Source organism: Podarcis tiliguerta, assembly GCF_965153285.1.
Source record: "Podarcis tiliguerta genome assembly, chromosome: 5".
NCBI lineage: Eukaryota > Metazoa > Chordata > Lepidosauria > Squamata > Lacertidae > Podarcis > Podarcis tiliguerta.
This window is the reverse complement of record NC_139538.1, coordinates 41526864-41541508: the sequence shown is the minus strand read 5'-3', so window position 1 is coordinate 41541508 and position 14645 is coordinate 41526864. Positions and strand designations below refer to the sequence as shown.

The 14645-nt window shown below is 43.9% G+C and overlaps 1 protein-coding gene across 1 annotated transcript in view; it reads right to left on the bottom strand.

Annotated features, from left to right (window-relative positions):
- The window catches only part of SLIT1 (slit guidance ligand 1), a 120125-nt gene that overhangs the window by 81300 nt on the left and 24180 nt on the right, over positions 1-14645 (bottom strand). The window contains exons 2-4 of the mRNA XM_083443783.1: positions 13467-13538; positions 13001-13072; positions 11315-11386 (exon numbers count right to left, since the gene is read on the bottom strand). Coding sequence (XP_083299909.1) covers positions 11315-11386; positions 13001-13072; positions 13467-13538 — 216 coding nt within the window. The remainder of the gene's footprint in view (positions 1-11314; positions 11387-13000; positions 13073-13466; positions 13539-14645) is intronic.

The window sequence follows — 14645 nt, the reverse complement described above, 5'->3', positions numbered from 1 at the left end:
ACCAGGATGGCCAGCAAGATACCGTCTCTTCATCTATTACCTCTTTATTGCCTAGAAGACATTTCATATGTGTGCTATGGAAACTGTATGCCAAAAGAGGATTTGTTATGAGAAGTGATGGAACTGGAGATTAATGGAAAGAGATTCTTAGACTGCTTCCTGAATGAAAGTTGGCAAGAGAATCATCACCATATATCCCATGCTGTTGTTTTTAGTTGAAAGCAGTTGTGGTATTTGGGGGTGGGGAGGCATCAACAGATATAAGATACCTGCCTATTTTTTCCTGCAGAAATGAGGAGATGGTGTTTGAGGCAATCTGCCATTCAGAAGAAGAAGAAGAAGAAGAAGAAGAGGAGTTTGGATTTGATATCCCACCTTTCACTCCCTTTAAGGAGTCTCAAAGCGGCTAACATTCTCCTTTCCCTTCCTCCCCCACAACAAACACTCTGTGAAGTGAGTGGGGCTGAGAGACTTCAAAGAAGTGTGACTGGCCCAAGGTCACCCAGCAGCTGCAGGTGGAGGAGCGGAGACGCGAACCCGGTTCCCCAGATTACGAGACTACCGCTCTTAACCACTACACCACACTGGCTCTTCATTCAGGAACTGACCAGACCTGCTTAGCTTCAGAAAAGTGGCTATACTGCCATGTGTCCCCAATTCTACGATAAAACTATATCCTCTTAATGGAACTGGTGGTTCAGACATTTGGCTTTCATAATACTATTGAGTGGCTATAGGCTAAACCAATTGAAATGGCAGCCCAGTGACATTTATAGGCTTAGTTAACCAGGTTTCCTATTTGCTTCCTTTAAAAGGAACTCATTCTGATCACGATAGCGACAAATTGTATGGATTCCAGAACAATAATCTTAGAAGTCACACAGCAGACTGGGTTTGTTTGTTTCTAAGTAAAAGAATAAAAAGGAGTCACAGGCGGCTGCAATCTTCCGTGAAGATACAGCAAGGGGGGGGGGAATGCTTCACCTTCTGCCCTCCAGCCATTTTCCCCATTCAAAATTACCTCTCCTGTGATGAAAAGAGGTATCTATGTCCTTTCCCCATAGGTGGCAAAGCTGCTGAGGGAGGGTGAATCTTGAGCAGAGGGAGAAAAGATTAAGCAGACCCCGCCTTGCCAGTCCTTCGCTCGAACATGAAGCCTCGATGGTTGATATACCTATAGCTATATCCATTCTGTCTACCTACCTCAGAGAAAGTGACTGTTACGCAAGTTTGTGGTGTAATGTCTAGTTTGATCCTTATTTGGAAGACTGTGAATGTGGACAGGAGTGCTGTGAGTGTCCACAGAGATGGAGGCACAGCATTGTCATTCACATGGTGTGGACGAAAACAGTAATGCTGCCTTGTATAGAGTAGCTGGATAAAACAGCTGTAGAGTCAAGAGAGCAAGGAGACAGACGATCATACTCTGTGGCCAGGCCGGCAAGGAATAACAAGCAACTTGTATCTTGAAACCTACATTGTTTTATCTCCACAATTTTCTCTCCCTGTCACCACTTTTGCCTATCTTTCGGACATCACTGTGGGTCACCAACTATATGCATAGCAAGGAGGAGAGCGATGGAAATGTATTTGGCTGCATGATTGCCAAGGTCACCTTCCCGCCTTGGTAATTTTCCTTGATGGGAAACAAGATTCATTTTTAACAGCTCTTCATTTTCACAGTGACACTGCCCTCCTGCTAGTGTGAGACTGGGGGGAAGTGGGGGAGGCCTGGCCCTTTGTTCCTCCGTCCAGTGCTGACAGTTTAATTAAACCCCATTTGAGGCAGGGTCAGCAAGGTCAGGTGCTCTCCAGCAAAATATCAACTAAGCACCATTTTCAGGCACCAAGGCTACTTAATGAGATACTCTCCAGAGGACAAAGAGCATAGGTTTAAGGACACCTTTGGTAAATCACCACCTCTCAGCCTAACCTACCTCACAGGTTTCCTGTGGTGACAAAATACCGTAGACCTATATATGCCATCTTAAAGGGAATGAGGGACCTAAATCAAAACAACTACACCACACATAAACCATGAAGATAGTCAATGATGCAACAGCAGTTAGGAAAGAGCAACTTCGGGAGAGGCAGCCATGATAGTCTGAGGCATGGAAAACGACAAGTCTTTATAGTGCTATAGGACTCTCTAGCAGTGTCCACACAACAGTTTAAAGTAGATTTGATGCACCCCACATGTCCATATCTTTTGCGTCATCCATACAACGTTGCTCTTATTCAAGTAGTAGTCCATACTCTCCCCATCTCACCCCATCCCATCCCACCCCACCCCACCCCATTTAATTTGGATTTTCCTAAGGAGGGAAATCCAACATAAAATTGCATGTTACCCAACTGTGGATGTATGGAAGCACATTGTGTGGGTAGGGTGTTTTCCGTCACCTATCATCACACCCCCTGTTGGTGAGTCACTCCTTTGTAGGCTGTTGGTGGGGCTGGTCAGGACACACACCTATTTACTTTGTATTCTTTAACCCACTATTTTGTACCCATGATACCTGTGTGAATGGACCTCAGCTTTCCAGAACTCAGAGAGGGTGGGTTACTGGTGGGGCCAGGTCAGGCTGAACATACACATGCATACACAAAACAAAACAAAACAAAACTGTAACCTAGTATTTTGGGCAAATCTGGTATGTTGGAAAACCTGTATCTCAAATAAATAAATAAATAATAAAGTATAGATGAAAACACATAAACAAATGCCTTCATGCATGTCCACAATGGACCTCAGGTTTTCAGAACTTAAGGAGGGTAGGGAAATACTAATTGAGGGGAGGGAACGGCAACATCGGGTAAATACACCTCATCAAGCACAGTCTACTAGCGCAGAGTTCAATTCAAAGCATTCATGCATATGCGGAGATGAATGTACACAAAGTTCACAGGGAAAAATCTGTGCAACCCACATGGGCATTAGCACTAGATGAAATATGCCTTGTAGAAAGAATGCCCCAAAAGACATGTCCATATCCAAATCCAGACATGCAGACTGGTGAATTCTGAGTTCAAATGCAGGTTACTGATCAGCATTAGCAGGTACCCTTCCTTGGAGCTGATGACTTGAGTCCTGCCTCGGATCCTTTCCCCCAAGCACCATCTTCTCTCCACACTGTGCTTTCCCCACTGAAACTTTTCCTTTAATCTAAACACACCACTGTCTTGCCCATTAGCTGACACAGCCTGCTCCCCCACAGTGGTACAGCCTTATACAGGGTGAGTCCTTTAAAAGAGGCCCTGTGGATACAGAGTACACATGTTCCACGGGGCCCTCTTTTAAAAGACTCACCGCACTTGGAAGGAAGTCCCATTGAGTTCTGGTAAGTGGGTAGTTGACTGAAGTCTTAGTCCTTTTACACAAAGGTCCATGAGGTAGAGAGAGAGAAATTTCCCACTGCCACAAGACGCCCTCTCAATCTGCCTACCTGGCCACAGCAAACAATCACAATTACAGGCCAAAGGCTTAGAGCAGACTTCAACTAACGGGAGCCACATACCTAGGACCAGTGCTTTTTTTTCTTTAAAAATATGTTTAGGGGTACTCTCATTTTCCTACTCCTATTGAGGCCAAACTTAGATTCACAAAATGTTTAGGGGTATGTGTTCCCCTGCATTCCCCCCAGAAAAAAAACACTGCCTAGGACTGATATTTTTTAAAAAATGTCATTTGCAAAAGTGATCATTAAGATTACATTACAAATCTCAACAGGTTTTGAACTATCATGATTTCTCCTGTGAAATGTAATTTTGTATAGATGCTGGGAATTATTCAAGAACACCCCGAAGGTCTCTTGAGGGAAACTGTTACAGTCAAACCAGCTTGTTTGCCACTTAATAATAGCCTTGAGAAACATTCATAACTGAAAAAGGGGGCATCCTTTGTATTCAAAGAGACTGCGAGGAATAAAGGGCCATCCTCTAAAACGAGACTCGTAAAGGGCATGATGGGAGGACAGCTGGCTTGTAGGGTGACACCACTTCCAGCTGTGCGACCAAGATTTCCCATGCAAGGCATGGTAACCGCAGTTTAAGGCTGTCATTCCTGCTGGTGCTCAGAGTTGATTTAAATGCACCAGGCTCGGTTTCACCCTAACCGAATTCATCATCGTCATGGTGGGAAAATACTATTTGTGTTATAGGAGAAAACAATAAACCGCAGAAGGCATTTTATGACTAGTACAGGATATTAAGGCTGGAATGATCCATAGGAGAGTGGACAGGAGTAAACATCAGAGGAGAACTCCATACACAACTCACTGAAAGTCAGAACACAAGGAGTCACTCCAGGCTTTGAGTCTGGCAGCACATCGGGGTCAGTATTATCCTCCTCATATTATAAATGTGAGTTGGGGGACAGTAGTGCTTCAAACTTGGAATATTGTAGTGGCCTGCTTAACATCACCCAATATATTCATAGCTGGGTTGTGGGCTAAACTAATGAATTTCTGGGCTCGCTGCTCATTTTCTTTACCACGGTCCATGAAGGACGATGCTTTTCTCCCTGCCCAGCTCTAATATGTTGGACAGCTTGTCCTTATGACCGTCCCAATTCCAAGGAGAATTTCCACACCAACAGCAAATACTTGCAGAAACATTCAATTTAATAATAATAATAATAATAATAATAATAATTTATTATTTGTACCCCATCCATCTGGCTGGGTTTCCCCAGCCACTCTGGGCGGCTTGCAACAAAGATGAAAAATACACTAAAATGTCACATATTAAAAACTTCTCTGAATTCAGATGTCTTCTGAATGTCAGGTAGTTGTTTATCGCTTTGACATCTGATGGGAAGACGTTCCACAGGGCGGGCGCCACTACCAAGAAGGCCCTCTGCCTGGTTCCCTGTAACTTGGCCTCTCGCAGTGAGGGAACCGCCAGAAGGCCCTCGGAGCTGGACCTCAGTGTTAAAGGCATGGATTAAAGGCATGGATACTCTCCATGTAGTCAGGACAAGTCAATATAGAAGTTCCAAGCACTGTACATAGTTGTTCTCTATAAAAGAACAACACAAAGCTTAAAATGTGACAGGGAACTAAAGGTGATGTGGGAAATGGTCAGAAACTGTGAAGAGCCAATCTTCTAAGACTAGGATCCCTCCTCTACCATCCACTCCCCCTTGCCTCTGTCTAGCTGTTTTACCTCTTGGCCAACAAAGGAAGGAAATATGAGGGAGTCTCCTAAACATTCCTCCCTCCCACATCCATCTTCTGTTGATGAGATTTGGGTTTACAAGGATGGCATTAAAGACAGAGCCGATTAAGGGAGGGGGCAGAATTCTGCTCTACAATAATTATCTTAATTGTTTTATTTCTAATGTAAAATCCAGAGGTGACCTTGATGCAGCATTAGTTCCGGCCAGCATATACTTGTGTGCCATTTCCACACACATCTATAACCCAGGACCTATAGCAATGTCTGTAACTTAATTTTAAAGAGGTACCATTACCAGACTGTGGGCATGCTGTCTCACAGCTTATGCATTTGGTTTCTCTGACTGGTTGAGCCTATGTCCTAAAAGTGGGAGAGGTGTGATAGTTGTGAGGAAGCTACTCTGTGACCAGCCAGCGAACTGGGCAGTGTTTTTCCACAGGCCACCGCCTACAGCACCCCTGGCATCCTTCTTTCCAAAGTGACTTAAGTTCAGTGACAGAACTTAAATATCCCACAGCACCTAAGACACGGGGTCCAGCTAAATATACATCAGCTAATGCACTGGTGTTGCCACCAGGCCTGAAATGCCAAAAGGCAAATACTGCACCACATGAAGACACACATACTCAAAGCCTTTTCTACATTTGAACATATATCATGTTTTTCCATCTGCGCTACTTGAAGGTAGATTCCAAAAGATCCCACCTGAGAAACGTCTTTGCCCCCGTGGAGATCGTAGCACTGAAACAGCGGCAGACGTCCTCTTGTCTTGTACTCTCTACAAAGACCTGAGGAACAAGATCATCACTCCACTCATACTAACCATCCCAGGGTGCTCAACCACTGCCACAATGTCCTTTCTTCTATCAGATCAAAATGAGCAGATAACAGCCAAGGTTGCTAGGTTCATAGCAGGGGCAATCAGAATAAGGGCCACTAACTGACAGCTGATTTAGGACTTTAAATTGTGCTCTTATATCAAATTTCCTTTTCTGAGTATACTGTAATGTTATACTGTTACTATGGCCATTGGCTAATGCGAATAAAGTTTTATCTTACCTATCATTAATCTCATTTGGGGATCTAGTTGGACTGTTTATATTAATGTTTAAAGCAGGACTGACGACTTATTATTTTTTGCTAATGTGAGCTAAAGATGTTGGTTTTTCTATTTGCATTTTTTAAAAGAGAGTTGGGGACATACTTATAAGTCTCTTCTATGATTTCCTTAATATCTGAGACTGAAGCATATACAAGGATGTCCTAATTTTTTTAACAACTCGCCTCAGATCTGTAAGATTTTTTATTCCAGAGATACCACACCTTAAACACAATAAATAAGGAAGAAATACAACAACCAAGGGAGTCCTTCCAGGAGAGGGAGCATCATGGCCGAATGAAGAAAGGTTCTCAAAGAGCTATGAATACCCGAAACACCTAAAGGAAAGTACCTATATTTCTGAAAGACACACTTCTGGCAGCCTCAGTTCTTGTACACCTAGTGTGATCTGTGTGTCTTTTTGGAAAATTATCAGACTGTGAAATATGAATGTTGAGTTCTACAGTTGTTCCATGGCAGCAAACATTACAAAGTCCTCCAATACTGAATTTGAGTGGCCCTGTGCCAATGACTATGAAAGGATAATGCTTCTTCCTACAAACAAATCAAAGGTTACAGCATACCCAAGGGAAACTTAGGTATGCGGAAGCTCATGATACTTAACATTTGTCCCCCCAAACAGGGACAACCCCCCCCCAAGTTGTATATGCAATTCTCAGCTTATTTGACCACTTGCATTCCTTCATTCTAGACCAAGGGCTTAAGCGTGCACATCATTTTTTTAAAAACTCAGAACCAGGCAGACATGGCTGGCCCACCCCAACAATAAGGGAGGGAATCCTCTACCTCCCCCGTCACCATTTCCTTGACACGGGGCATCATAGCCACCATCTCCTCTATTTCATCCCAAGTTTTTCTGAGCTTTGTAAATTAATACAAGAAACATTGAACCTGGCTAGGTAGCAGATATGCAGCTTCTGCAGAGATTTTAACAACAGTGTAACATGTTGTCACCTATTTGCCCCCATCAGCAGTTTAGCCACCACAGACAAGGCCCAAGGGCAGCCCCACGTACAGCATATTGTAGTAATTAAGACTTGAGGTTACCAACATATGAACTATAGAAGTCGGCTGTCCCTGACCAGGAACGGCCATACCTGGTGAACCAGATGAAGCTGGTAGAAGGCACTCCTAGCCAGAGAGGACACTTGAGCCTCTAGGGACAAAGATACATCCAGGGGTACCAAAAGAGCCTCCATCTTCTCAGGATTCCAACAGAATTCATTAGCCCTCCTGCAGGTCCACCACTGCATCCAGACACTGGCCCAGAGCTTGCACAGCCTCATATCTGATTTAGATGTCACCAAGAAATAGGGTTGTGTGCCACTGCCTTTCACTGAAATGCCTTGTGATATAATATAATATAATGAAATAATATAAATATTGTGTGTATCTGCTACATCTAACAGAAGGTTGAAAATTAATCACATCCAGGCCAGATCAGGTAGGGAAGAAGTAGCTTTGCACTGCAGGGTTTAATCCATCCAGAACTTCATAGTTAGCGTGACACCCTGGTTTTATGTGTGGGTTTGTGAGTGTGCACTTGTGTGCACATATGCTCTGGAGCCCCTCATGCAAACTCACGAATGTCTACATTTTTATTTATGGAAATTCACATCCAACTAAGCCATTCTCTGAGTAGATCCACTGAAATCAATGCACTTGACTTAGTCAAGGACAATGATTTCAATGGGTCTGTTCTGACTTGGGGATACATCGTTCAGGGAGGGGGGGGGTACCCAGTTGTGGGGGCACACTGTCCAACAACAGTGAATAACTGTTTAACAGCTTGAAGAAGCAAAGTCGACAGTCAATGGCAATTAGCTAGATCAAGCCATCAGCTGCCATGGTAACGGCTGCCTCAGAAACCGTGCCTTTTAGGGGGCTTGGCACAGGCTTATCCCCTCTCTTGTCCTTTTATAATCACATATAAAACAGAGGAAACCATCTCCTTGGTACTTCCTTTCACACTCATTCCTAAGGTCTTGCATCTGGATGAGAAGCATGTCCCGGAGGCCAGTGGGAAATATCTTCACATGCCTCCTGTCCTTGTTCTTGGGATTGGAGCCCCGAATAAACCAGGCCAAGCTGACATTCCTCAGGAATCAACCTGGCACTCCTTAAAATGTTGGGAGAGGGAAGGGAAGCAAACACTTATTCTCTGAAACCTCTGCTTCCCTTACACGGCTGTGCTCTTTCTCTAGTCACAGAATGCCACCCACTGGCTGAGGATACTGTGCTGTGATCATATGGGCTTCTCCAACTGGGCTTTTCACCTCTTCCCAATATAATTCCAGGCACTCTGCAGAGTCTGGTTTGCATGGGTAAAAATGAAATGACAACATTACTGTGTTAAGTCTAATGGCTTGTCTTCCTTAGCTCTGACAGGGGTCCATTTCAGACACTTGATCTGAAGAATATGGCTTTAGACATCTGTACCCTGCCACATATTCATAGCCTCCAGCAAGGGACAATGTAAGTAAGCATTTGAAGCTAATACATGTTGATTTTCTGATCTTCATTAGTTTTTAATCTCTCTAAGAAACTCATATGTCATTAGAAAGGCCATGCGTAAGTGAAGGATACAAAATGAGGATAAAATTTAACTACTCTCTGATGCACTGCAGCCCATCCCTTCCCCTTATAACTCAGGTAGACAAGATGGCGCCTTCCCAATGTTATCATACTCCAACTTCCACCAGCCCCAGCCAGTGTAGCCAATAGCCAGGAATGATGGGAGCTGTAGGCCAGAAATATCTGCAAGGCATCACATTGGCTACCTCTGACACAGTAAGGACCCTCATTCTGTGTGGGTTGGGAGAATGTATACCAGCATATAATTTTTACAAGAACACTTGTGATGATTTAAAATCTTTTCATTGTGGTTGTATGAACTTCTGTTCTTAAATGAGATCTGAAAGCCCTTCCACCAGCCTCTAGAAAGTGGTCTTTAAAAATCAGGCAAGCCTGGATAAGTGAAGATGGGGAAGGGAAATAAGACAGGAAAAAATGAAATGACTCATGGTTATCCGCCAACCTCTACAAAAGCTAAAAAACAAAAAGTATTCCAAGCCAAAAACTCAGCTTAAGTAATTCATTTGTTTCTACTAGTAGTTCTCCTATTGCAAGCTGTCATCTCTGCTAATGCTTCTACCTTCTGTGTTTGTGCCCACACACAAATACACACACACACACACACACACACACACTTTAACAATGCAAGTGGTTTTTTCTGACTCAAAAGCTTTGCCAGAAGCCCTTTTTGAATCCCTCCAACATGTGATAATGAGCCTTGGCAGGTGCCCACCCCCTATGATTTTGATAATGTTTTGTTAGCAGCTGCCGGTGCACAGAGAAGAAAACATGTTATGCAAGTCATTGTTACTTTTGTATTTATAGAAGCCATAAAGAAATACATAATTACAAACACGTTTTATGGGCAACTGCATATTTCAAGTTATTAGCACGAACTTTTAAGGAGGCAGGTCTACAAAGGAAATGTTATTTTATACTTCCTTTTATTCATTATTTTACATGAACATTTTATCTTTAATCTTTATTTTTAAAAGACACGGTTGTTCATTTTCTGTCTTTCCTAGCTCTTGGTAATTAGCAAGGGAGGACAGAAGTGATTATATATTGTCTGTTCTACTAGGGAGACAAAATGTTTAGATTCACAATCAACTCAGCAAAGCAAAAATCTAAAGAGCCCTCTTGCATCACTCATCACAGCCCTTTTTTGTGGGGCATACAGGTGTACACAGACACAAACGGATGCTTAATGGTGCCTATGCAATTTGGGACGTAGAAACCTCTGACTTCTGGAATGAAGTCCACTGTATACAAAGGGAACAGTCACATCCGCTTGCCCACCCACTTTTTGCCTCTGGTCCTGTCCAGCACCAGCAAGCAACCTCTTACGAACATGGCGCTCAAGCTGAAAAATATCCCCCACCTCTGCTTTACAGGAAAGCTTTCTAGATAAATGATCAATGATCAACTTCCATATCTCTGCTGCTATTCTATGAAGGCATTCAGCAGGATGCAGTCCACCTAAAATCTGCAGTTCATGGTGGATTGTGGTCATCTGTGTGCAACACATGACCTTTGAAATGCCCAGTACACATAATGTCCTCAGCTTCCAAGTGATATGTATGAAGATCTCAAGAACCCACTGGTATTTCCATACCCAGGTGGCAATAATACCAGGCTGTGTACACACAACATTTTATTCTAGAATCAATGGAGACTGAGTACTTGTTTCTTCTATGTAGTTCACATACAATCTAGATCTATTGCGTATTCCGCCTTCCTTGAAAAACATTGCTTGAGAAGCTGGTTTAATTCAGAGGGGATTGAGACCTCATTGCAGATTGTTTCCATTTGAAATGCAGTGTGTCCATTTGAAGAGAAATGTAAGCAGACCCATGAATTGGGGAATGTATCAACACCTGCCCAATAACACTGTGGGTGGGTGTATACCAAGGCTGCAGTCACCACTTCCTACTTAATTTACCTGGAGCATATGCAGGAAGGAAAAGGCATAGATAACCTAATCAAGGTGAGGGTTTTCAAATGTGTATCAAGTAACCACACACCTCTTGAGAATGGCAGGATCTAGAATCAAAGACTGAAAGCGGCATGTTGATGATGAGGATGAATGATTCTGGACTGAGAAAAACTACATTTTTGTTCTACGAACAGGTTAGGGTGCATGCAGTCTCAATTTGTACCATGCCTTAAAACTCTTGTGACCTGTATCTCAAGATGTGGCAGTTGTGGACTGGACAAAGGTGATCCGTTTCTCATTCTACACATTCAGGGAACACTGCAGATCCACACCTTGATGTACAGGTAGCCCCATCAGCCAATTCCAGTACACAGCAATTGGTGCACCACACCCAAAACCGTTTTCTTGCTGCTTTCCCATTCAAGATTTGCAGCACTCCCTCAACATCATTCTTCAAAAGGGCAGAAAAAACAAAAGCAATATGCAAGATATTCCCAGGTACTTACAGCCGAGACAATGCTTGGTTATTCTGGAAAAGGAGCTCTGGCAAAGTGTGCAGCTGGTTCCGATTCAGACGTCTAGGAAAACAGAGGGGAAGGAAGTTTCATAAGCATTCACAGACTCCCATCATCCCTGATCACTGGTCATGGTAGCCTGGGTTGATGGGAGTTGGGAGTCCACAGGTTCTGCACCTTACTATATGTCCTACAACAATAGCAGCCGGGCTTAAAGGTCACTTGGTATTGTTGATGCCACTAGTAGTCCTTGTGCCCCAATGATCTCGCAGCTTAACTAGAATACCTCCCTAAAACCTTGACCGATATTTTTCAGCCAACTATTCCATTTGCTTCAGCACACCCTTACAGATTAAGAACATAAAAATACTTGTGATAAAAGGTACAAGTGTGTATTTTCAAGAGAGAAGAGGGGTACATATCCTGTCAAAGGTACGTAGGAATGTACAGGTAAACTACACAGATGTGTCGAAATAAAAATGTCCGGTTAGCACCTTAGAGACTAACTAAGTTTGTTCTGAGTATAAGCTTTCGTGTGCATGCACACTTCAGATGCACACGAAAGCTTATACCCAGAACAAACTTAGTTGCTCTCTAAGGAGCTAGTGGACATTATTTATTTGTTTGTTTATTTGTTTGTTTATTTATTTCGACTGCGTCAGACCAACACAGCTACCTACCTGTATACAGATGTGTGCAGTTTTAATGGGGGGTTTTAAATTCAGATTGCAAACTACATGTGTTTTAAAATATAATTTAGTATTGTTTTTAAGGAAGGGGGAGAACAAATAATCTGAATGGGCAACTGATACAAAGGACCAAGTATCAAGACACAACTAGACAGAGGTCCAATTATGGTGTTTGCAGATTTGTACAGGACATGGATAAAGTTCAGAGGGTGGCCACAGATTAATGAAAAGGCAATGCAGCCTAAACTTCCAATAATAAATTACCCATGATGCTTTATGGATGAAGATTGGGGTTTCTGTATGATATCTCTATACTGATGAAAGTCCATTTAGCCTGGAATTGCCAATTAAAGGGGTAGCATGTTCTGCATAATGCTAGGCATGCCAGTCTCACCCAGGACTGCACTGGAACAACCCTTTCCCCCTGGCAGTGGCAGGACAAGGGAAAGATATATTCAGAGACAATAAAAGCACGTTTCGCAGGTGACAATTTACAGCTGTTGTGTGGAAAAGAGGCAGACACAGCTTGGGTTGATTTGAACACTGCCCCTCGTTGAACGCACACTGCTGAGAATTATTTTAGATCTGAAAGAAATGGTGAACAGACTGGGAAGCATCTGGGTGTAAATGCCAGCCAGGCTGTTCAGGGCTGGGTGTAAAAACACTTAGTGTTCACACCATCTGCTTGTGTCAGCAGGAGGGTGGGGGTGGAGAAGCACTGGTTCTTGGTGTAGGTACTGGAGCTGACTGCTTTTGAGCTGTTCTTTCCACCCCGGCCCAGTCCCACCTCTGAACTTCCTAGGACCAAGAAACCCACCAAGTGCATGATCCCAAGGCTGTGAATGGCCTGCATGGAGGGGAGAGAGAAAACAGAATTTCTGCTGGGAAATCTCTACACCGCGTGCCACACACACATCTTTTCCCTCTGTGTGTATACTTTCCCCCACCCCCAGCTTCTGTAGTTTGATCAGTTCCCTGAGACACTCACAGTCGCTCCAGCTCTTTCATGTCGTCGAACACCCCTCGCTCCACCACGCTGATCTGGTTTTCCATCAGCTGCCTGAAAAAGGAATAAGAGCATCAGAGCTGGGATAGCAGAAGGGAAAAACAAGAGGAAGAGGACAAAGGGAGCCCAGCATCCTAGCAGATGGGAGTTCCTCTTTGTTGGGCTGACTGTGCACAGGATAGGGAAGGGTGTGTGAGTGTTTGTTGAAGGCAAGTTACTGTACAAAGGCATACATTTGCCCCCTTTGCTCCTGGCCCTGCTCACTACTGGCATGTGGCCCTCAGAAGGTTGCCCAGAAAGAAATGCAGTCCTTGGGATGGAAAAGGTCCCCACCTCTGAATTAAAGGGAACACACACACACACAGCAGCCCCACTTGGCTTCAGTAATAACAGGGGTGTAGACATGAGGATATTATCACTTTGGAGGCAGCAGGGAGAGGCCACTCACAGAACTCGCAGCTGCTTCAGTCCAGCAAAGTCATTTTTGTGGATGCGGGTGATGTTGTTCCCATTCAGCTCCCTGTGAAGTGAAGGACAGAAACACTATAAGTTAGGAAGTAGACACATGGTGCTAGGCTTCAGCCAGGACCAGTTAAAACACATTCCGCTGCCTGAGGCAGAGGACAAAATGGCACCTGCCCACTGCCATGCCATGTAGAGGCTATGACTGGACTAGCAGTTGAATCTTATTCCAAGACTTGTGATGGGACAGTATGCTCAAATGCACCTGAGGGCAGCAACCTACCTTAGAGGCTGCAGGGCAGGTTATGTGCGCAATGAGGAGCTCTCTCCTCCACTCACTACCTCCACCTGAGGTGGTCGCCACACTTTACCTAATGGTAGGACCAGCTCAGTGCCAGATACGTAGTCCCTAACGCAAGAGTGCTAGCCTCATAAGTACTATTTCCACACAAGCAAAACAGAGTTCACCTGTCCTGGACACCTTACTATGCTTTCCACATAGTTAGCACCATATTTCACAAGAGTTCATCTATTGAGCAGCAGGGGGTTGTGAGCCTTTCACATGCATGCACGCACACATACACATAGATAGGCAGACAGGCAGGACCCACCGTATTCTTTTGACTGTAAATTATTTTAACTAATTTTAATCCGGTATGTTATAGCGCGGTAACCCATGCTGGAATCATGGGGTGAAGGGCAGGTAAAAAATGGAATAAATGGAATAAAAAACAAAATAGCTATTTCACAAACTTGAGATAGGTCTATATTCTGACATTTCAACAGCATCGTTTTTCCCTGCCTGCTTCACTGCAAAAAACGGGGGGGGGGGGATATATATTCCTCCTCAATCCTTTGCCTCTTCACTGGTATGAAAAACCAGCTCCATGGCCTCCAGTTGTAGTGCATTGATGCCCCTCTCTGACCTTCAGGTCTCTGTGCTACACTATTCTGTTTCAAGTTTCGTTCTACAATTACTGAGGATGAGAAACAAACTACTCCCCTCCCTTTCCTCCCCCCCCCTTTTTAATTGAGCCCCCAAATCAGAACCAAAAGTAGCCAGTGGGAGGACTGGTAAGGTTCACCAACAGAAGAGAGGAAAGGAAAAACCTGACTGGTTTGAGCAGGAGTGAAAACCGGAGCCTGGATAGACCAGGGAGAGATT